Genomic DNA, 24638 nt, shown 5'->3' with positions numbered 1-24638 from the left:
GGGAGATCAGTAGAGGAAAGGGACTAGGGGGTGGGAGGAGAGAAGGGGCAGGGAAGTGCTGGGGAGTGACACTGGCCAAATTATATTGTTATACTACAAATCCTTCCATTATGTACCACTAGAACGTACCAATTAAAAAAGTGGAAGGGGGAGAAGGGAAAAACAAAACAAATAAAACCCAGTCTTTCTCTACTGGACCACAAACTTCACTAGCCTGCTTTGAATCATACATGATTCTATGGGTCTTATTGACAATAGAAGACTGGAACTTTCTTATGAACAGATTTGTATCTGCTGTACTGCCTATCATTTTCCAGGCAAATGAGAGGTAACTGAAACTTCATGGTGAATTAGTAGATGGAGCAGAAAGAACTACTGGAGCCCATTTTGGAAGTTTTACTAGTAATGACCTTATTATGCAGATTTACTCTAGTGTTTCTCAACAAAAGCACTATTGCCATTTTGGGGCCAAATAAGTCTTTGTTGTGGGAACTGTCCGGTGCATTATAAGATGTTGAGCAGCATCCCTAGCCCCTACACACAATGGGCCAATGGCACTCTGCTCATTTGTGAGCAGAAATGTCTCTAGATAAACCACCCAATGTTCTATAGGGGACAAAACTGCCCCTGGGTGAGGCCTGAACCAAAATAACAACTCATTAACACTTACACAGACATGTTAATGTTAGACTTGTAAGATAGGACAGACACACTAAAATTCCCACTGTAGAGAGGAGAAAATTAAGGCTAAAGGAAGTTTAAAGGTCAGAGCCTGCAAGCAGCAGAGCTGAGATGTGAAAACAGCAGTGTGATTCAGGAGTCACTCAATCAGAATCTCTGAAGACTGGCCGTGAGGACCAAATGGGATAATGCCTATCAAGCACTCTGCACACGGGGAGATTGGTGAATCTTTCATTATTCTATACCTTATTCCTTGTGTGATATGGTAACCTGTACATTAGTCCTTGTAGTATATATATATGTTCCTTGGATAGTACGTGTAGACAGCATGAGTTATTTACTTTGTGAGACTACAGATTTAGAACTCTAAATTTTAATTTAGAATCATAATTTTAAGCCAACTTCAAAAAAGTCCATGGAAAGTAAAGCTCCCTAAATGGTTTCTGCCATGACCTTCTGATCATTCCTCCCACGATCATCAGGTGGACCCCTCTCTCCTCACCTCAGTGATAATGGCCTTATGCTGCTTTATTCTCTTTAGCTCTTCTTCACAGCTCATGACGTAAGATCTGGACAGAGGCAGTGGCTTTCCATTTCGACAGAGAACTGTTTGGCACTTGCCCACATTAGCAGAGGTCAAGGTGAAGGATCCTCCTGGGTCCACAGGGTCATGCTTGATATGACAAAGGACAGCAGCACCTCCAAGTTTTTGCCCAGCAGTTCCAAGTTTCCTGGAATCCAAAAAGGGGGGATGAAAACGCAAACCCATCATGTCTCAGTTTTATTAATTCAAAGGGGAGACTGCACCAATGGACAGGGCCGGGAAGGAGAAGAAACCTGGGAATTTGACTCAGCTTCTTTCATCAAAGCACAAACCCCTGAACTTCTCAGAGGAAAAGAGGCCCTGAACCTGACATCACACACACCCACATCGAGAGGCATCTGCTCCAAATGGGGGGAAAGTGTTACTTTTTCATTAAAAGTCACAGGAGTTGGTCTCGAATGAAGGAGTCCTGAGACTGCTGTGTCGTCTGCTAACCCCATGTCAATCACTGTGCCCCTCCAGCACACACACTCCAAAGACAGCATGAAATTAACAGTTCCTCACTGTTCCCAGGAGGGGAAAACTGAAGGGATCACTTAGAGAAGGTATGAACTCAAGATGCTACACACTGATGTCCTTCAGAATAACCTGGCCACTCTCTCCCTTCTGAAAGACGCTGCCTGGTATGAGCCTGAATATCCAACTGCTCCTGTTTCTGCCTTATACAGCCAAGACTTTCTGGATCAGAAATATCTATATTAGAAAGTGTACAGAAAGACCACCTGGTAATCAAACACCAAGAGCTTATGATCTGTTCTTTGACTTATGACTATTAACTCATAGATTTACTGAATACATGAAGCACCTGCAAATTCTGACAATCAAAAGGAGCAAAGAACTCCAATTATAAGTCCTACAAATGGTAACTCCTCCCAGGTCTCTGCCGTTTCCACACAGAAGAGCAGCAAAAGAGTTAAGAAAACAAGCCTACCCTGTTTCAGCAAGATAGACCCTCAGGTACTGTCAGCTCTTATCACACATCTAAGTGAAGCAATTGGTAATAGTAGCTATGAAAACTAGGGCTGCCTACTCACATGTATTAGATCAGGCACAAAAGAACATACAGTTCCCCCAAGGACTGAAAAGCTCATCGCAATCTTGTACCCTGTTAACAAAAAGAAAACAAGAGGCACACAAAACGCCCTGGAGATGGGCCTGCAATCTGGGCCACTACATTCCAATTTCCCAACATCCACAGCTAGATTTGGCTTTAATGCCCTTCTAAAGCAGCTCTACTTTCTTCCTTTTAAAGGCAGAAATATTTGTGAAAAGTGGAGCTAGTCATCAGAGTTTGGGGCCCTCGACTCTTAATTCTTACTCAGCACTTGAGTGTGTATAAAGAGCAGACCTCTTGGGAGGTTGCGAAGGATGTATGTGTATGCACATGCTTGTGAATGTGCATGTGACACATCTCTCTCGGGTTTTTTTCCCCCTAGAACAAGGTGGTGGTAAAACGAAAGTGTGGTTGGTAGTTAGAACACACTCTGGAGTGTTCCTGCTTGAGCCCAAATCCAGGCTGTACCACCTACCAGCTCTTAGGGTACTTTGCTTCATCTCTCTGTACCTCAGTTTCTCAACAGTAAAGTAAGAAGGTAGCCAGACCTATCTCACTGGAAAAAATGTATCACATGTACGGTATTTGGAAAAATGACTGTACATATAAAGGGCTTGCTAAGTATTAGCTCTTAACATTGTTCAATGGCTAACTGTTCATACCCATTGGGACTCTGACACATAAGGCGATTCTGGGAGCAGGGACCCACTCCAGAACCCCTGCATGGGTCTCTGCAAGAAGAACCATTCATACTCAGACAGAGCTCCAGAGGTTACTGGGAACAGCCTCTGCAGCAGACACTAACACACTGATGACAAAACCACTTCCTCTGGTAGATTATCGGAGGATAGGAAAAGCAGCAAAAGAGATCATCAACTATTACCATGACCTTTGGAGCACTAGGACACTCATCACTTGAAGTCTCAAAGGAGCAAGGGTCTGTGGTACAGTATTTACAGACAGGCAACTCCTGCACAACCTACAAATACCTTAAAGTGACTAAATGAGCAATTCTTTGAATGAGGGAGTCCTTATTGTTGACATAAGATCTGCTATTATTCTCCCTCCCCCACACCATTTTACAATCCAGACTGGCAGTCTGTGAATATCCCAGCCAGTTATTGGCCCACTTGTCCGTCAGCCCGTGAACATTCTCGGCAGTCACTGGTCCAGACTGTCAGCCTGTGAACATTCGGCAGTCATTGGTCCACTCACAGCCTAAGAACATTCTCAGCAGTCACTGGTCCAGATTGTCAGCCTGCGAACATCCTAGCTAGTCATTGGTCCACTCATCAGCCTGTCAACATTCTCATCAGTCACTGGCCTGTTATTAGCCTGTGAACTACTGAACTACTTAAGAATAGCTCCCCCACCATTTTCTCTCTCTCTCCTCCTCGCTTTCATGCTCTCTCCTCCTGGCTTTCACTCTCTCTCTTTTCCTCTCATTTTCTCTCTCTCTCCCTGAGGGAGACGCTCTGCCTGTTTGCTTAATAAAATCTCTTGCGTGAGTTTTCGTGTCTGAAGTTGTTTCTGGGTGCTTTCACTTATACCTTTCAGTCCTATGGACCCAAACAACAACCCACCACCTGCAGTGACTGAAGCTTTGTGGCAGGTGGGAGTGCCAGGCAACTGAGGATTAGCAATGCTGCCTTAAACATCAAGTAAGGGGCAAAATAACAAAGAACATTTCCACTCCTGGTCTAAAGTCTGACCACCTTAATTCCACAAAGGATTTTACACTTCTCAAACCATAAAGGTGTTAGAAATGGGGATAGAAATGGCCCATTTCAAAGAGAAGGCCACACACCAGAAGGTCTAAACAGCCTGTGGAGCTCATGTGATTCTGGGGAGGGTGGGTGTTGCAAACAGTGAAAATCTGGAATCAATACAGGCCCATAAGGTCCAATTCACTGAGAAACTACATTCCTGCCATGGACTCAGCTTCCTACAAAGCGGTCTCAAATAGGAGCACGGGCCCTCCTTGACCATTGGACAGCATCTTGAGCACCCAAAGTCCAAAGCAGTGCCCTGAGGTTACTGATTATTGGGCAACCACTTTGCTATCCAAAGGGCAAACACTTCAAGAGCAAGAGTGCATGCAGCAGAGTCTGTTTTACCTTTGCATAACAATGAATGTATTGACCATGTATTCTTCTTCATTTTTTGTTTTCTGCAGTTCTTCAGCCAAAATGTCACTCATGGTACACTGGAGAAGGTATGGCACCTCTACGTTGCGGTCTCCATCAAATACACCATACAGGGCCTCTCGGTTGTCACAGAAGTTATTCACAGACAGAGCTGCGACACACAACCTGCAAAGCAAGAACACGTTTGTGCTGAGTCTACCCATTTTTCCTTCTCTGTGCCCACTCGACTTACTTTTTTCCTTTCAGATTTGCCTATTCCAATTTGGTTGCTCTTCATGACTGTAGACATAGTAAGAATAGGTAAACTAACCCCAGCTAATTTATATCAATTTCTACATTTGGAGAAGAATGATTAACACATATTATGCCTCATACATGCCTTCCCCATCCTTCTTGTCTGATTTTACTTTTCGTGGCAGTGAAAGAAGGGGAAGAAGAGGTCTGAGAAACAATAAGATTGTGAATTAATATCTATACATTCAATGATCAGTTATTAAGGAGAACCTCCACACTGGACCAAAATAAGGTGATGACTACAACACTAGAACAAAATAGAAAACATTGAAAGTATATAAAAATATACAAAAGGTCTCAAAACCACTTTTCAAAGGGCAGGAAAAAAATGAAACAACTGTCATGGGACAAAGCTGGCTCTGCTTACTCCTGGGGAAAATCTACGCTGCAGCGCCAGGAGGAGGAACCCCAGGTGGAGGCCTGTGGCCGCCTGTGCTGAGGTGAGAAACTGGGAGCTGAGGGAGGCCCAGGAGGTTAGAATTCCCAGGCAAAGAGCACTGGTGCGGGGAGAGCCGTTGGAGGAAGTGAATTGCTGGAAATCAGAGAACCCCACTCAAGCTCAGAGAAATTAAACTGTTTTCAAGTAATTTGCATCTCCGAAATTATCCAGAGTTAAACAGAGAGTAAAAATAAATGGGGCAGAGGACCCAGTTACAAGAAACTCAACCAACGGCCAGCAAGAGAAACATGAAGAAACTTCACTGAGGCACATCAAAATCAAATTGTTAAAAACCAGGAACAAAGGGGTGGGGGTGCAAAGCCGTGAATGAAACAATACTGAAGACTGTGGAGCATCACCTTTAATCTACTGATTTAAAAAAACAAAAACCCAAACCAACCACTAGACCAGTAAAAATGTCTTTGTAAAGTTAAATTGAACTTAAAACATTTTCAGATGCACAAATAAGAGAATTCAACAGCAGAAGGTTAGCCCTTATAAGAAATGTAAAAGGAAACCCTTGAGGCAGAAGAAAATGATATCTGTTGGAAATCTGGATCTACACACAAGAATGAAATACCCCGTAAATGACAAATAGGTGGAGACGTTTTTACTGCTACAATGGGGGATGAGGTGGAGACCATACAACTGGTGTGTAGAGACCCAGAGACATCCTACAAGGCACACGAAGGCCTCCTCCCCTCCCCAGTGACAGTGAAGAACTACCTGGCTCAAAATGTCAAAGGCATGGAAGTTAAACACTGCTTTAGAAAGTAAAGTAAAAACACTAATGATGTAGAAATAAAACCTCTGACAACAGCAGCATAAAGACAGGGAGGGAGGAGCAAGTACTCATCTGCAAGGTTCTTGTATGTGAAATGATGCAGTATTACTTAAAGGTAAGTTAAAGATTACACTATAAACAAATTGCACATGCGTGCACACACACACGCACCTACACACTACAGAATAAGAATGAAGAAAACAGACAAAATGTAATCATAAAAATAATCAAAAAGAATAAAGAAAAAGAGAAAAAGTAAATATAGAACAGATGAGACAAAAAACTATAGCAAGTTGAAAAATAAAATAAAGAGTATTACATGAAGAAAGATAATCATTCATAAAAATAAAGGAGTGAGTTCACCTGGAGGCCACAACATTCTAAGTGTTTAGTCATTCAATAACATAGCTTCAAAATACATAGAGTAAAAACTAGCAGAACTACAAGAAGAAACAGTCAAATCCATTAATTATAGTCTATCACTCATCAACAGAAAAGATAGAAAATCAGTACAGTGTTTGACGAGCAATTTTATCAACCAGCTAAACCTACTACTCTATCCAACAGCAATTCCAAATGTACTTTAACCAAGGCAGATCATATTCTGGGCCAAAAACCAAGTTTAAGTAAGCTTAAAGAATTCTAGTCAAAGTATAATTTTCACTATGTTGAAGAAACTTCTTAGAAGAAAATTTACAACTCTACAGGTTTCATATTATAAGAATTAAAGAGGACTTAAATCAACAACCTAAGATTCTACCTTATGAAACTAGAAAAAGAAGAGCAAAACAAAACCAATGAAAGAAGAAAGGAAACATAAAAATAAGAAAAGTGAGTGAAACAGAAAACAGAAAAATGACAGGAAAAAAGTCAATTAAATCAATAGCTAGTTCTTTGAAAATATCAACAAGCTTATAAAACCTGAAACAAAATTGATCAGGAAAAAGAATTATTAACATCAAGAATGAGAGCGTGAAAGGACATCAGTACAGATCCTATGGATATTTAAAGGTTAGTAATGATATTAGGAACAAGGTTATACCAATAAATTTGAAAATTAGATGAAACAGATCCTTTGAAAGAGATAAATTATTTAAGTTCATATAAGAAAAAAGAGATAATCCTATATGAAGACACTCACTGGCTTTACTGGTAAATTTTTCCAAACGTTTAAGGAAGATGTACTATCAATTCTATATAAATTCTTCCAGAAAACACAAGAAGAGGACACACTCATTCTATGAGGCCAGATTAACCTGGATACCAAAATCAGACAAAGACATTACAAGAACACTACAGATGAATATTCATCATGGAATACAGACATCCTCAACATATCACCAGCAAGCTGAAATTCAGTAGCATATATGAAGAATAATATATCATGGCCATGTGGAATTTATACTGAGAATGGGAGGTTAATTCAATATTTAAAAACCACCCACTGGACAGAAACAGTGGAGCACACCTGTAATCCCAGTAGCTCAGGAGGCTCGGGCAGGAGAATTGTGAGTTCAAAGCCAGCCTCAGAACTTAGTAAGGCCCTAAACAACTTAGTGAGACCCTGTCTTTAAATAAAAATATTTTTAAAAAGGCTAGGAACGTGGCTCAGTGTTTAAGTGCCCGTAGGTTCAATCTTCAGTATAAAAAAATCCCCAAAAAACTAATCACTGTTACTGATACTACAGATTAAAGACAAAAATCTAGATGGTCATCTCTATGATGCAGAATAAAGTCTATGACAAAATTTTGTATCCATTTATCATTAAAACCTCTACTAGATAATTTTCTTAACTCAGTAAAGCGCATCTATAAAAATACCTTTAGTTAACATTGTGCTTAAGGAATGAATTTTCACCAAAGAAGATATACAGATGGTAAATAAGCATATTAAAAAGCATTCAGCACCATTAGCATTTAGGGAAATGAAAATTAAAACCACTAATGAGAAAGGCCAAAACAACACCATCTCACAATAATAAATTCTGGTAAGGAATTGGAGATACTAGAACTCTCATATGTTACTGCTGGAGTACAAAACAGTATAGTCAATTTCAACCTAGTCTGGTCTTATGAAAGTAAATATTACTTACCAATATAACCCAGCAATCCCATTCCTAGGCATTCACCCATAAGAAATGAAAACACAGAGACAAACCCACTCAGATACAGTTGTCTGATCCTTGACAAAGGTACCAAAAACAGTCTTTTTTAAAAACGGTGCTAGAAAAACTGGTTATCCATATCTCTGCACAAAAATCAACTCAAAATGGATCAAAGACCTAAGAATTAGACCAGAAATTATGCAACTCCTAGGAGAAAACACAGGGTCAACTACCCAGCTTTTAGGCACAGGCAATGACTTTCTCAATAGGAACCCTAAAGTTCAGGAAATAATGCCAAGAGTTAATAAATGGTATGGCATTGAATTAAAAACTTCTGCACAGAAAAGAAAACTATTAAGAATGTGCAGAGAGAACCTACAGGATGGGAGGAAATTAGCTAGTTACTTTTCAGACAGACGATTAAAATCCAGAATATATAAAGAACTCAAAAATATGCCACCAAATGAAAAAAAAAAAAAAAAAAACAATTAAGTTGGAATAAATTTTGTTCCTACAAAACAAAACCAAATAACCCAATTAATAATTGGACAAATGAACTGAACAGACACTTCTCAAAAGAAAAAATACAAATGGCCAACAATACATAAAAAAATGTTCAACATCATTAGCCATTAGGGAAATGCAAATCAAAACAACCCTGAGATTTCATCTCACTCCAGTCAGAATGGCAGCCATCAAGAATATGAATGATAATAAATGTTAAAAATGATGTAGAGAAAAAGGAACACTTTTACACTGTTGGTGGGACTGTAAATTAGTACAACCACTATGGAAATCAGAATGGAGGTCCTTCAACAAACAGGGAACCACCATATGACCCAGTCATACCACTCTTCAGTATTTATACCACTCCGCAGTAGTTATCCTAAAGAGTTAAAGTCAGCATACTATACTGATACATGCACACCCATGGTAGCAGCGCAATTCACAATAATCAAACTATGGAATCAGCCTAAGTGTCCCTCAACAGATAAATTAATGAAGAAAATATGGCATAGCTACACAATGGAGTTTCATTCAGTCACAAAGAAGAATGAAATTATGTCATTTGTATAAAAATGGATGAAACTTGAGACCATTATATTAAGCAAAATAAGCCAAGCTGAGGTCAAGGGTTGCATTTTTTCTCTCATATGTGGAACCTAGAGAGAAAAAAGAAAAGAAAATTGGGGAAACGGGGTGGGGGGGTATCTCATGAAAATGGACAGGAGATCAGTAAAGTAGAAGAGGGGCCAGGATGAGAGAGGAGGAGAGGGAAAGGAGTAAATACTGGGGAATGATACTGGCCAAATTATATTGTTATATTGTATACATGTATGAATATGTAACAACAAATCCCACCATTTCGTACAACTGTGTGCCCCAATTAAAAAAATGGGAAAAAACCCTGTGTACAACTGTTAATAGCATTTTTATTCATAAGTGCTAAAAACTTGAAACAACCTAAATATCCTCCAAATAATAAACCAAAATACATTCCATGCAAAGGAATCATACTCAACAACAGAAAGGAATGAACTACTGATACACTGAATAACACAAATGAATTTTAAATGCATTATACAGTGAAAGAAGACAGACTGAGAAGTCTACATACCAATTTCATTTATATAATATTCTGAAAAAGACAAAACTAATGGACAACAGATCAGGAGCTGCCAAGGACTGATAGCAGGGATCAAGAACAAACTTTTTAAAAAGGGGTGTGGGTAAATTTTGGGGTGTGATGAAACTGCTCTATAACTTGATAATGGTGGTGGTTACAAGATGATATTCTTTTATCAAATTTGTAGAACTGTTCACTAAAAAAGGTGGATTTTACTGAGAATCTAATATTCCTTCTTACTATAAGCTATTAAGTAGGGAAAAAATACCGCAATTAAACACTCGCTATACCATATATATAAACTTGAAAATATAATCCCTGCCCTTAGGAGTTGAGGGATAGAGTAACCATTATCACTATTAATGGTAGCTAACACGCCAGTGGGGTTTATTGTGTGTCACATGCTGTTCTGAGTACATACATCACACACAACACTTCGTGTGATCCTCATAACCACCCCATCAGGATTTCCCCTCATTATACAGATGAGGAAGTTAAGTTAACGAATTGAGAACTGCCCAAGGTCTCACAGCAACTAAGTATACAGCCCAGATTCTGAGCTGAGCAGTCTGATTCTTATCTCAGTACTTTGAAATTCCTGCTTCCATTTATTAAGAAAATTAAGTCATCACAAATTATATGGTAACTTGCAACAAAGTTAAATTTTATAATCATGGTGAGGTACTGGGGATTAAACCCTGGGATGCTTTACCACTGAATTACACCCCCAGTCCTTTTATTTTTTATATTTTTTATTTTGAGAGAGGGCCTTGCTGAAGCTGGTCTATTTTTTTTTTTCCCCCTCTTTTCTTTTTTGGGTACTAGGGATTGAACTTAGGGGCACTCCACCACTGAACCATATTCTCAGTCCTATTTTGTATTTCATTTGGATACAGGGTCTGAGTTGCTTGGTGCTCGCCATTGCTGAGGCTGGCTTTGAACTCATGATCCTCCTGCCTCAGCCTCCTGAGCCACTGGGATTACAGGCATGTGCCACTATGCCTAGCTAAATTTATGATCATCTTAAAATTCTGTCTTCCTTTTGTAAACTCCCCTTGCTAGTCATAGGTGTTTTATGAAGTAGACTTGGGGGGAAAAAAAATGATTTTTTTTTTTTCTTTTTCTTTTTCAAACTGTAGTCTGGGCCTTGGGGTATATCTCAGTGATGGAGTGCTTGCCTAGCAACCCTGGGTTCAATCCCCAGCACTGCAAAAACAAAACAAAACAAAACAAACAACCTCTAAAAACCCAGTGTGACCACTCTTAGGATTTCTTTTCTGGTGAAGCCGCCTGTGTGTTCTTTGGTCTGAGGAAGAGTCTAAATTATCCAATTGTAGTTCCCTGCTTGGGTTTCCCCAAAGGATCTGAAATGATCTGACAGGGAGCAACAGCACACCCCAGGGAGAGGGAGGGGAAGAAGAGACATTTACTGAGATCTGGAGGCAGAGACATCACCGTTCTCCCTTCTCTTCAAGGTGGCAAGCTGCAAGCTCCTTGTCAAAGTGACTACTTTACCTACAATGCCCCAATTGAAAAACCAAAACAACAAACTTGGTTTGTTGAGAAACTTCTACTGCAAAATCAAAGGGTAAGAAAGCCAGGGGATATAAAGCAGGGGCAAGGGTGGGCTGGGGCTTCTGGGGGCTGTTTGTCTTCCACCGCTTGATCCAGGTGGTGGTCTGAAGTGAGTTCACTTCAGGACAATTTACAGAGTGTGCTTATTAGCACTTTTCTGAGCCCATATTATATTTCAAAATAACAAAAGTTCAAAAAAATTGCAGAAGGGGGAATTATGCCAGAAAAAAACCAGGCCTAAGTGGTTAGTTGTTTAATTTATATAGACGAGTAGGTATTAAAATATCCACAGATACTTTAAACATAATCTCAGATTTCACATTGGTGTTCTGAATTAGAAAGCATCTTCACGCAGGTCTATTAGTCCAAAAAGTGATCACCTCCAGAAAGGAGATTTGAGTAACCCAAAGAATATACCAATCCCCCAGCTAATAAGAGGACATAGAAATACAGCAATGGCTAGAGCCCTGGAAGAACAGGGACAGCCTGCCCTGGTCACTGCCTTTGTTGAGCAAATGGAACAGAGGAACTACCTCTTCTCGGAGGGCATTAAGAATTACCCCTTAGGAAAAGAGGAAGAGATCATGTGTCAGATCCAAAACTGGAGCTGATGCTATTTTTTGTGACAAAGAAGAACAGTCAGCAAGGCAACGGAAATTCCACCTTTTACTCTCCATGAAGGATATTTGGCTAGGCAGTGGTCAGTGGTTCCCAATCCTGGACACACTTCAGAGGCACATGGGGAGATTTTAAAACATTCTGATTCCATGGACCTAGGCTGGGGAATTTTTTTATTTTAAAGTTCCCCAAATGACTGACGCACCCAGGATTGAATATTAATATGAGCTATTATTAGATTTTCCTCCACTTTGGTTCTTCCTCTACTCTCAACACTGTGTTCTTGCACACTGTGTAATGAAATTATGACTACTCTAATTTATAGAATTCTATTTTCCTAGAACTAGTTCTTAGCACCTCCTCAAATAAAGAAAGCCTGAGAAGATTGATTACATTTCTCAGGAAAATCAACATTTGTATTTAAGAGAGGGAAAGTTGGTGAAAACAAGGAAAAAAAAAAAGAAAGAAAGAAATTAGGTTGGACCACTTCTGGAGACAGACAAGCAGAAGATATTACAGGGAATGGACATCAAGCTCCTGCCAAGCTAATTTAGACTGCAAAAAAAAAAAATAGCTCCATAGTCAGCATAAGTGATCTTGAATATGGACAATCAAAGCTACTTCTCCCTGTTTTTGCTTGGTAAACAGGCTCCAGAGAAAGATAAAGGGGCTTTTCAAAGGAGAAGGGATGCATTTCAATGCTTAGGCCTTTTCCAAACACTGGAGTCTTACATAGATATAATGTGTCAGTTACACTGTATCCTAGCAACACCTCTCACAAAAGGAGAGTATGTGATGCCAAGCAGGGCCTTAGCTTGGTGTTCAAACATAAGTCATGAGGGAGTCCAACATGTTCAAAGAAATTTGACATGAGAAAAGTATGTGCCACAGCACTGGATTTCTTTCTACCCCACTAAAGGGGGACAGGCAGGAGGCAGTTCTTGCTCCAAAGTTTCATCCAACTTACTTGTTTTTTACCCCTGAAGCTTCCGTATAACCATGACTCCACACAGCTGGGGCTCCAGATGCATCTCCTGCCGAAGGCTGATCAATTTTGAAGCAGCGGATGTTACTAACAAGAGAAACAGGGAAAATAGGAATCATTGAAACCAAATGTGTGAGTTGCTACCTTTATCTAATAAATGAAAAACACCTGCTAATCACTCTGTACTTACCAGTTTCTACTATTTACTGTGTCTGAAATATTTATTAGCAACAAGAACCATAATAATGAAAACTAAGGGGCATATACACATGGCATGAGAATTAGTTTTCAGGAGCATTATAAAGCACCTATTGGAGATTATGACACACTCTACATTAGATGGTTCTTCACTCCTGAGAATGAAAAGGATAGCTCTCAGTATCATCATGAGAAAAGAAAATTTAAATATTAGATTATATTCTTTCACCACCAACATCTAAACTTGAAATGAACAAATTATACTGTGGTTAGGGTATGTGAGAGAAATTGGCAACATACATCTCCAAATCCAATTCCTGCTCGAATCATTCCTTCAAATATTTAACAAATAATACTGAGGACCTTTCCGGGACTGTTCGATGCTGCCCTCACTCAGATAAGCCATTTACACTAGGACTACCATAAAAATAAAATGTACAAAGTGAATGAGGGGTATTTTAAACTACATGCATTTAAACCAAGAGATTTCAATTCTTGTCTCACCTCAGTTTTCCAATTGGTCCAATAGGACCCATACAGAAATACTAAACAAACAAACAAACAAACAAACAAAAAGCCCAAACAAACAACAAAAAACTCTCAAATGGGGTTTCTTTAAAATCAGTCTACTATGAAGTATTCAGTGCCCCCAAACAGGAAGTCATAGCAGATATGAAGTATGTCTGTAGAAAGACTGGATACCATATGGTCAAATAAATCCTGCTTGCTTCTTGTAAATTGCTGCTGGATTTCCCCCCATGTAATCTGAACAAGCGAAAAACTGCAGGTGTCATCTCTTGACAATACCTAAATACTTTTTTCATGACTCCCAAAACTTCATCTGTTGGCATCTATGGACTCTTAAGTCTAAACAAATATGAATCTAACGAATACTCTTCCTGAGAACCTGATGTAAACTGATACTTAAAAGTATTCATTTTGATTACAGAACTCGTTGGTGGTAACAGCTCTGAAATTTAAAAACATTTGGTTAAAGAAAGTTTCTACTTTCAATTAGCAAATATTCACCTGCCTCCTTATCCTAAAAAGCTGAAAAACATGTAAATCATACATGGTGTCAACAGGAAATTCCCAAATTAACACTTCAGTTTACAGCAGAGCTATATATACTCTCTTCCAAGTTTTCCATTCTATCACTAAACAAAACAAAAAAAGGCATTACCAAAAAAAAGATATCTGCCATTATTTGCTCTCTGTACTTAAATCTTAAAGCTCTCACTACATCTTTCCTACCTTTCTAAACTCTAGGGAAAAGTGAAGGATCATGTCTAAAGATACTGGTAATTTTCGTAGAACTCAGAGTCTTAAAAAAAACAAAACAAAAAACAACAACAACAACAACAAAAAAACAACTCCATTTCCTAGGCTGATCATTAAAAGAAAAATTAACCCTTAACCTCCCTGCCCCACTCAATGATCCTTTCTAGTGAGACACCAACTAACTTCTTCTCTGCCTAGCTAACTACAGCATGGTTAAGCAGTCATTAGAAGGAATCTGTATGTTCACTCTTGGACATCTTCAAAGGAGTTTGAGAATAAGAGCAGGAGTTCAGTCCCACAGGAGAGGTCCCATAAGCACTCCCCTGGCTAGTGTAGAACTAAGAAGCCAACCCTCTAAAGCAATTTATTAAGAACCCACACCCTTCCAGATGTTAAACATAAGGTAACATTTTCAGGAATATGATTCATTGTCTGTTACTAAGATCTGAGAGCACAAGGCCGTCTCCACAGGAGTTCAGCTACCCTAGAAACCTTTATAGATTTTGTTTAAGCGTGTATAAGGGGTGGAGTCACCCCCCAGGGTTTCACGTCTTTTTTTCTAATTATGTCATGCATATTTTCTCAAGTTGCTTTATATTCATTCTAAATATAATTGGAAATATTCTGATGACTATCCCCGTGCTTAAAATGAACACTATACTTCTGATCATTGTTTTAAAATAAAATTTTGCTATCAAGAAGCTTGGTCTAAGTATGTGAATATTTTTAAAAGCTTGATACAGTAGACCAGTTGCTTTTAAGAAAAGTGATACCCACTGGCACTCCACTACCATGACCAACTTGAGGAGGAAAGTGTTAAGTATTTTAACTAAAATTTTTTTTAAGTCTGAGCATCTTTTCATGTAACCATTTGCACCTCTTTTATTAAATGCTAATGTCCGTGGCACAGTTTCTGCTCAAATGAGTACTTTTCTTATTTACTTACAAGAGCATTTTCTATTAAGAATATTAATGCTTTTTTATTTTATTTGGTCAATGTTTCTTTCTAGTTTGTCATTTGCCTTTTAAATTTACTCTTGGTAATTTAAAAACTTTCATGTGTAAAATTTATGTATAAACACATATACTACATAAACATCAAAGCCAATATATATTTATTGATTTCTTGAGACTTTCTCCCATTTTTTTGACCTAAAAAGTCCTTTCTAGCTTGTGAATATATTCATATGACTTCTTTTTACGTTAAAAATTATTGCTTTTTATAGATTTAACTCATTTAACTCAGTTGGAAATAAATTTGGTTTATTTTGGTATGAGATAAAATTTTTTTTTCTGCAAATAGCTAGTTTTATTTATTAACAAATCATGATTCGATTATTTTTAATGCAAAAATTTCTTATCATATTTGTAAAAAATAATCAAGAAGATGGAAATATATTTTTGATACTCCATGTACCCTTAGACTTTCAAAGTTCCTTAGAGATCATGCAGGCCAGATTTCTTATTATATAGATGATATCACTGAGGTCTGGACAAACTGAAGGAATGAGGCCAAGGTTTCACATACCTGATCAAGAGCGGCAAGACCCTGGTTCCCTGTCTCCTCCAGGACATTCTACTGGGCAGTGTTCTTCAGTTATACACAAAAATCAATTTGGTACTTAAAATGTCAACAAACAGGCACCAACTAGGCCAATTCTAGCCAGTAACCCCTGTAAGTGTTCTTCAAGTTTTGGCTCACACAAAACTGAAGTTAGTTTTAATGGACCATTCACCATAATTCTGTTCTTCTTGTCAGTTTTTTTCTGAGACTTTCAGCAACACATATTCCAATACTGTATAAGCATATATGACAGGCACAAGGACTAATGTGGGTCAGTGTTCAAGGCTGCCATTTTAAGATATACTACAAAAACCTAAAAATCCAGAAAAGTTTAAAGAAAATAAAGTCTACCCATAATACTATTATACACAGAAAAATACTATTAACAACATTTTACATATTCTTTCAGGCATCTTCTTGCTGTATTCATGCACACTTACCCAAGGCGCACACATATATTTTGTAAAAACATGGGTTTATACTGTACAAATTTCTTTGTAAACTTTTCCACTTAATATACCGTGGAGATCTTTCCTATTAGAATGTAGGTCAGCATCATGATTTTTTTTTAAAAAATTTTTTGGTAGTTGTAAATGGACAGCATGCCTTTATTGTATTTGTTTATTTTTATGTGGTGCTAAGGATCAAACCCAGTGCCTTGCATGTGCTAGAGAAACACTCTGCCACTGAGCTACAGTCCCAGTCCCCAGCATTGTGATTTTAATGACAGTATAATATTCAATTGTGGAGAATTATTTAATTCTTCCAACAGATGTTTAGAGTTCTGTGATGAGCATTCACTTAAAGACATCTTCTCTACTGATATTACCTTTAGCAATCTTCAACCTGTAATTCTTTATCAACATGGAGGATGAAGCAGTGCCAAAGAACTCTTTCCCAAACACAAAGAGAACTTCAGTAGATCTAGATGCTAAAGTTTCACATTCCCAGTTTTGCTTAAAAAGCTGAATTTTAGCTTCAAATTGTCAATTACTTCCACATCATCCATCTCTTTCAAAATCCTTCCTCAATTGCATTAAGCATCCCAGCCATGTGTGAGGGACTGCTGAGACTCCCGCTGACATCTTGGCTGTTCTTTGCGCTCTGGTCTTCCATATCCTGCTAGGAGAACACACAGAGCTATCGAGTCTACGGAGGCCTCCCACTTTATTTCACGTTCTCACCAGGTTATAAATTCCACTGTCAGGGAACAAAGGTGGGACCACAGTGCTTAACAAAATACTTACTTCAGCAGTTCCAGGGTTTTGTGATCAAGGGCAAGGCGGGGGTTTCCAGTCAGGTCTAGTTCTTGCAGTTTGGGGGGTAGGTTTTCTGGCAAAGTGACTTCAGTTAGCTCATTGCAGCTTAGGTCCACACACTGAGGAACAAATGGAAACAAGGAGATGGTCTGGAGAAATCCTTTAGTTCTATACTCCTACCCTCTGCAGGCAAATCAGCTCAACCACGTAATAACTGGTCAAATACAGAAAGAGCAGCTCATTTGCCACTCTGCCATGCACATTTAAAACAGATTTTGATAAATAATAATTTTTCACTTTCAGAAATAATGTTTCTTTGAAGAACACAAAAAATGCACAATCTTTTCTATTTACATTTATCTCCACATTTTAAATTAAGCACTAATTGAAAGATCCTCATGTAGGAGTTCTTCTTATCACTTACAAAATCTCTGAGACTATTATGGCCATGAGGGCTTCAGATACAACATTAAAATGAACTCTGAAGGACCTTCTTAGAACAAAAAATGCAAAACAAGGGAAAGGCAGGAAACACACACTCAGAATGAGAAGATTATTTAACAACAACAACAACAACAACAAAAGCGATGTAAGAAAAGAAGGGATAGGTCAAGTAAGGATCTTGTCCTCAAGACATCCAACACACATCTGAACTCTCAACAGGTTCTGTGAGGTAAATTCTAAACAGCGGTACTGCCCTTCTGCTCTGAGAAGGAGTCATTCCTGGGAGCGACTATGAGTGCTCTGGATTCAAGAACATGGAGCACATGATTCACCAGGATGGGGTGCAGAGCTTTCAATGATCTGGCTTGAGTTAGGACCTTATTACAATTAAAAAACAAAACAAAACAGAACTTTAAAAGCCTATTAAACATCTCAAGATGATTGGAAGGGAAATTCTATCTAAGAAGTTCAGTATCTTAAAAAATGGAGAACATCTTCCTTTTACTTGAAAAAATTCTTGAAGAATTTAAATCTATTATGGATTGGGCAAGGGTAGAGAGTGGGTAAAATGAAAACCTACAGTTTTGGAGAAATATATTCTCAGACTACATAATTCATATGTGCTTCTAACCAAAATGTTTCAACATATTGTGGCTCCCAAATAAAAACAATGATATAAAATGATATCACTATTTGAAATTACATTTTATTATAAGAGCATCAGAAACACATTTATAAAAGTTCAGAAAATAGAAAGCTCAGAAGATTTGCCTTCAAATCTGTCACCCAACACACACCTTGTTAGCATTCTGGGTTCCTCTCTTTTATTAGCCTTACTATTGATATTTTTAAAAATTCTTAAAATGTAGGTATAATTTCATTATATTTCATTCACTTTTATTATTCTATTGCAACCATTTTTCCTATCTTCGTTTCCATCTTATATGTTATGAATGCTAATGTCCCTCCAAATTTATACATTGAAATCTAATCCCCAATGTGACAGTCTTAAGAGGTGGGGCCTTTATGAAGTTATCAGGTCATGAGGACTCTGCCCTCATGAGTCAGATAGTGCCCTTAAAAAGGAGACCCAGGAGCCTGTTCACCCCTCCTGCCATGTGAGACACCACACCACCATTTACAAGGAAAGGACTCTTGTTACCTTTTGGAACTTTGATCTTGTACTTCCCAGTCTCTGCAACTATTAGGTATAAGGTTATGTTGTTTATAAGTTATCCAGCCTAAGGTATTTTGTTATAGCAGTCTGAACAGCCTAAGATAACATCCTTTTAATAGCCCCATACTTTCAGTAGATGTTATTAAGTCACTTAACCTAAACGCTAATAAGAGGGAAATAGTTTTATTGCCTTTTACCATTATAAATAACGGCTATATGAACAGTCAGTCAGATTTTAATGAAAACAGATAATACTGGTTAATAAAGGGCTCTGTTGCCAGCATAGCCAGTACACATCAGCACAGTGAGACAACAGATGGGGGTAAATGTAATCAACCTACTGACGGTGATGGAATGTGATCTAAAGGACTAATAGGTATGGGCAGTTTAGGATGTAGTGGCCGACAAATTCAGGAATCAGTGAATGTCTTATGGTGTAAGGTCAAAAGACACTCTAGAGCAACAAAGAATTTAATGCAATTGCTAAAAACAACTTTTAAGGTTACCAAAGATTTGAATTTTCAGAGTTCTGTAGATAACATGAGCTCAGAGGGTGATTATTTACAGATAATATTGGTACGTGTGATCTTAAGAGAAGAGCTTCCACACCACCTCCCACACAGGCCCATTTGCTCCCATGCTTCTCTGAGTGATTCACTGCAGCCAGCACCCATCTGTCCAGTTCGGTTACCCTGGTTCTGACCCGCACCACATTTCCCCTGGAGGACTATAACTGCATCCCCAACTTTATTTTCAGTCTGGCCTCCCTCAGATCCACTCCTCACACTGCTGTCAAGGGATGTCTCCCTCCCTTTCTCTTCCTGCCCCCCAGTACTGGGGTTTGAACCCCAGAGTGATTTCCCTGATGTGGTTTATTACAGAAAGTCATACCCTGTTTGTTTCTCAGTTGCTCCCAACTGCCCTTCAACCCACCTACCAAACTCCTATGAAGGTCCTTTGCCCTCATCTTTCATAAAAACTAGTTTCATCAAACCTAGTATGTCAATTTTGAAAGAGAGTGAGACTATACAGTCTTGGGTTTCCTACTAATCTGTTCCTTGTGAAGCAGGAAGCAAGAAACAGGAATCAAATTGGTTCCCATGGCCACCTCCTGATAGACACTGTTTGCCCTGGTATGAAACCCTGTCCCATAAAAGGAATTGACACAAGACTCCTTGACTGCTTGAAGAGTTCCTGAGTGACTATTACATAATCTGATTCCAGGACCAGAGTGACTGTTCCTAGTTTCAGTCTGGGGAGTAACTGTGAGTCTACTAGGTCAACTAGTCCACCCAGTTGACATCTAACTGGGGTCTCTGATCTGTCTTCATTTCCCAAACATTCAGTCTTTTTTCTTTCGTCCATTCCAACCCAGCCATCTCCCCTCATTCTTTGTGTTTTTATGTCCAAGCTAATAGTCTCTCTTTTGTTGCACTTTACAGACAAGAACAACAAACAGGGCTTGCCTGAGTCCAGCCATGCCAAGTCCGGCCCACGTGGTGAGTCTGGGATTGCTTTCCTTTCTAACTGATTGAGAGCTGAACTGTGCCCAAAGGGAGGGCTGTTTATTTTTTCAACTTACAATTGCCATTACCCTCAAAAGTATGACATATTAAAAACACTCATACTCTATTACCCAGTTAAAACAGATTCTAGAGATGAGCTCACCCAATGTACCTAAGCAGTTTATTACTGCAAACTAAACAAAAAACATGAAAAGACTCTCCCTTAAGAAAAGGTACAACACTGTAAAGGATGGTCACCCAGTAATTTAAGTAAAAAAAAATCACAAGAACATAGAATTTGATACAAAGAAGTTGCTTTTTAAATCCCCCATCACAAATTTTATTTGCCATATTTCCATTGCTCAAATGTACTTCGTCTGTTACAACACACTTTCAAAAGGGTTATAGTAAGTCTCTAACTAGAAATTACTAAACTAAAAGCTTGGGTTTGGGGGCAAAACTACTACATTATCAATGTGGCCATGATGCAGTTCAGTGGAGGACCCGGAGGAAGAACCAAGTGCCATACCGTCTGGGCATCTCTGGGGTTTGTCAGTTACTAGTGGCCTTGGCATGAATCAGGTCCAGGTCCAATCAAGCCAAGTTTGGCTTAAGTGGTCATTTGGATAATGTTTCCTCGTTAGTTGATTGAGAGGTAACTGGTATCCAGATGGAGGTCTATTTTATTTATTGTTATTATTAATATTTTTTTGGAGGATAAAGATTGAACCCAAGGGTCCAAACATGTCAGGAGAATGCCCTACCACTGAGCTACACCCCAGGTCTAAGTTTTTATAACTGAAATGAACTTAATACCTTTACAAGATACTTTACAATTAATAACTATTGTATTTTATTTTAAATTTAGGGGTATTAACTCAATAATAATATTTTAATATAGACTGGAATATTATATCCTAGAAATGTATCTTTTTCCATTAAAAATATACTCAAGGGTTCATTTTATATGATTTTCAGAGACATATTTATTATGTGAAATACACTAACTACTAACTACTTTTATCAGGAATTTTTTTTGAGAAGTTTAAATGTATATAAATACTTATACTGCAACTTCAAAAAGATTTTCACATGGAAAACATTAAAATATCAATTCAGACTTCTAGAACAAGATAACTACCACTTTTTAAAATAATAACTTTTTTATTTTATTGGTTCCTATTAGTTATATATGACAGAAGAGTCCATTTTGATATATTTATACAAGCATGGAACGTATCTCATTCTAATTCTGACTGGCCCTATGGATGGTGCATGATATTTAATTTAGGTGAGCTAGGGGCTGGCAGTGTGTTACTATTAACTTTTTCAAACTGTTCTCACAACTGACTCATCTTTCGAGTCACTAAGTGCCCTGGAAATAAGCAACACCAATACTACTGGACAGACGGGGAAGGAGAATTGAGCGGCTATGTGGATAGCCTCATGTCATTCCAATGGTTAGGGACAAAGCCCAGGAATACAAACTGCCTGAACATCCAGTCCAGTATTTTGTTTTGAACTCTACTGACTCAAAAGTGTAGCCTTTTGGAGCAAGGCTGGAGCGAGGACCACTGTGAGTCAAATTCTTTGATGAATTAGGCAAGTCAACTTTCTTTGCCGACCTGTATGTAACCTACAGTTTATGAAATCAACCCTCATACCTTGATTTCTGGGAGCTGCATAACTTCAGGGAAAACTTCAATGCAATTGGAGTGAGCAATCACAGTGTGCATGCGCCTACAGTTCATAATAGTTGTTGGAATGGCTTTCAGTTTATTCCCACTGATGTCAATTTCTTCGAGTTCCTCCAGTTTTGCCATTTTACTGAAAAAGAGAAAAATCCATCAAGGAAGGAGTTATAAAATAATGATAAGGCAATTTATAAATGCACACATATACACATGAGAAACAAAAGAGCAATTTATTATGACTTTAAAGATTAACTTTTACTAGTAATTTTCATAAACATCAATTTTTCATCATTGGTTTTGGGCATTGAAGTATTCTGTCACCTCCTTTCCTATTATAGAACAACAACTTAACTTCAACTCTTCAAACTTGCCACAAGAAAGTAAGTGGATGTCCTTTATCTCCTAAAAATCTGTGTGTTTCCCTGGCAATAATCAGGTTGCTCTGCAGCTTAATCTGAACTCCAAAGCAAATCCTATTTAAATGGGTCAAAAGTCATCATTAATCCACATAACTGCTTTTAAGAAAACTTAGTCTGAGTGCATTATTTCTTTGTATAGGCAATGAAAACCCAAAGTGACGTGGGAACAGAGCAATAGCTCCTATTAAGATATGCTTTCTTCCTCAAACCCCACATCCAGAATCTCTCTGACACTGTTCAAGATCACAAGGTGGTGGTAAGGAGAAGGGGTATGTCTAAAGTCATTCTGATCATCTGTCGCGGCCCAAATTCAAACTAGATTCAAACTGGACCCAAAAGACATTTCTCTCAACTCTTGCTAAACATCCACAAAGAAGGTATCTCTCCAACCTTACCTTAGTAACATTTTCTAATGTAACTTACCACTTTCATTTAAGAACCTTTTTTATTGTTCAATCATCATCTACAATCTTAATTCATTAATGAAGTAACCAAATAAAGAAAAATACTAGAATCAGGGTCTCGTGCCTTCTCCACAAATTTGGAGGACAAAACAACACCTTCACCTTCATAAATAGTACAGCACCAACTACTCCGAAGAGCCACTCTCTACTCCAGAAAGCACAAGACCCCCCAGTTAGTATAAATCAATGTGCAACTAGAGTCACTTAGCTATGGTTACTTTGTCACAACACACTTAAAAAATTTAGCAAAAAAGCGGTATTTCTCTGTCACTTCTCAAATATTAAAGGTCATCTTATTTGTTTATATTGAAAATAAATATATGCTTAAGATGTAACAGGAGCCAAGATTTTACCTTATAAAATCAGGTCTTTTGATGTAAGCACTGAACAGTCTATCAGGGCATACTATGAACAACATTAACACATAGACTGTGAAATAGTCCATCTATGACAGCCTGAATTCATAAGAATATTATTTGAGTACATTATCTTTATATTTTGAAAGAAATAGAGAAACCAGTGGTTAACGGAGCGTGAAAACTGACAGAAGGAACAGAAATCAGGCTCAAACAAGTTTCCATTTCTCAACATAAAAAGAATGGGCCAAACAATGACTTGACTAGGGGAATATTTGTAACCATTTGCTAAGTAACTACTGTAGGCTAGACGTCATATGCGACATGAGGTTGAAAGAATCAAGAGTCATGGCCCTAGGGCTGGGGATATAGCTCAGTTGGTATAGCACTTGCCTCACAAGCACAAGGCCCTGGGTTCAATCCCCACCACCACCAAAAAAGAGAGAGAAAAAGAGAGAGGGAGAGAGTTACAGCCCCAAAACATTTTGCTTAGGGAATGCAATCACAGCTTGTATAAAAGAACTGTGAATGAGGGAGAAACAAGCTTTTTAATACCTGTGAAACATTTCAGCTTGTATCTTTCCCTCTCCTATGAATTCATTTGTAGACATGCAACCAAGAACATCACTTTACAACCCTCCATTTACCTTGCTGGAAAACTCTGAAGTCGGTTATAAGCCATGTGAAGGATCTTCAGACGCGGGTGTCCTGTTAACAAGGGCACACACTTATCTGTCAGGTTGTTGTTTGTCAAATACAACTCCTGTAAGATACTGTTTGTTTCTTCAGAAAGTGTGGCTGGAGGAAGGGTTTCCAGTTTGTTTGCAGATGCATTCAGAAATCTCAGGCTACAATGACAAAATGCAATAAAACCCCATTGATAAGTCAGAGCTCTAGTTAAGAACCCTCAACAAACTTAGAAGCTCCTTGCCTGATACCAGGTGTACTGAAATCTGGGTTTAGAAACATGGATGAAAAGACAGATCCTGGCTTCAAAGAACTCAATTTAGTAGGCATGTGAATCCCTGACTACTTTCTATGATGAACACAATAGTTACATATGTGTGTTAAATACAAAAAGATACAAATTGGCCCAGCACAGTGACACAGACCCATAATCTCAGTGACTACAGAGGTAGAAGCTGGAGGACTGCAAGTTCAAAACTGGTCTCAGCAACTTGGCAAGACCCTTAGCAATTAAGTGAAACCTTGTCTCAAAAAATAGAGGGGAAAAAATGGGGGCGAGGATGGGAGGGAACAGGAAAATCACGAACTGAAATTGATTTGTATGCATGCATGAGTTCATTGGGATGAACCCAACTGATATGTATAACCATAAAGTTCTAATAAATAAAAAATATAGA

The 24638-nt window shown here is 38.4% G+C and overlaps 1 protein-coding gene and 1 long non-coding RNA gene across 3 annotated transcripts in view; one reads left to right on the top strand and one right to left on the bottom strand.

Moving 5' to 3' along the window:
• PHLPP1 (PH domain and leucine rich repeat protein phosphatase 1) overlaps positions 1-24638 on the bottom strand; it is a 222367-nt gene that overhangs the window by 3861 nt on the left and 193868 nt on the right. The window contains exons 11-16 of the mRNA XM_079109386.1: positions 23922-24122; positions 22006-22168; positions 17204-17334; positions 12896-13000; positions 4457-4651; positions 1184-1412 (exon numbers count right to left, since the gene is read on the bottom strand). Coding sequence (XP_078965512.1) covers positions 1184-1412; positions 4457-4651; positions 12896-13000; positions 17204-17334; positions 22006-22168; positions 23922-24122 — 1024 coding nt within the window. The remainder of the gene's footprint in view (positions 1-1183; positions 1413-4456; positions 4652-12895; positions 13001-17203; positions 17335-22005; positions 22169-23921; positions 24123-24638) is intronic.
• LOC306643342 lies at positions 12932-23550 on the top strand. 2 transcript variants are annotated; one of them, XR_013758906.1, is made up of 3 exons: positions 12932-13045; positions 20279-20335; positions 22374-23550. It is a non-coding gene; the product is annotated as an uncharacterized lncRNA (long non-coding RNA). The 2 variants fall into 2 exon arrangements; XR_013758907.1 differs by lacking the exon at positions 12932-13045 and having other exon boundaries at positions 17361-20335; positions 22374-22415; positions 22594-23550.

Source organism: Sciurus vulgaris (genome assembly GCF_902686455.1).
Source record: "Sciurus vulgaris genome assembly, chromosome: 13".
NCBI lineage: Eukaryota > Metazoa > Chordata > Mammalia > Rodentia > Sciuridae > Sciurus > Sciurus vulgaris.
This window is presented reverse-complemented; position numbering and strand designations above follow the sequence as displayed.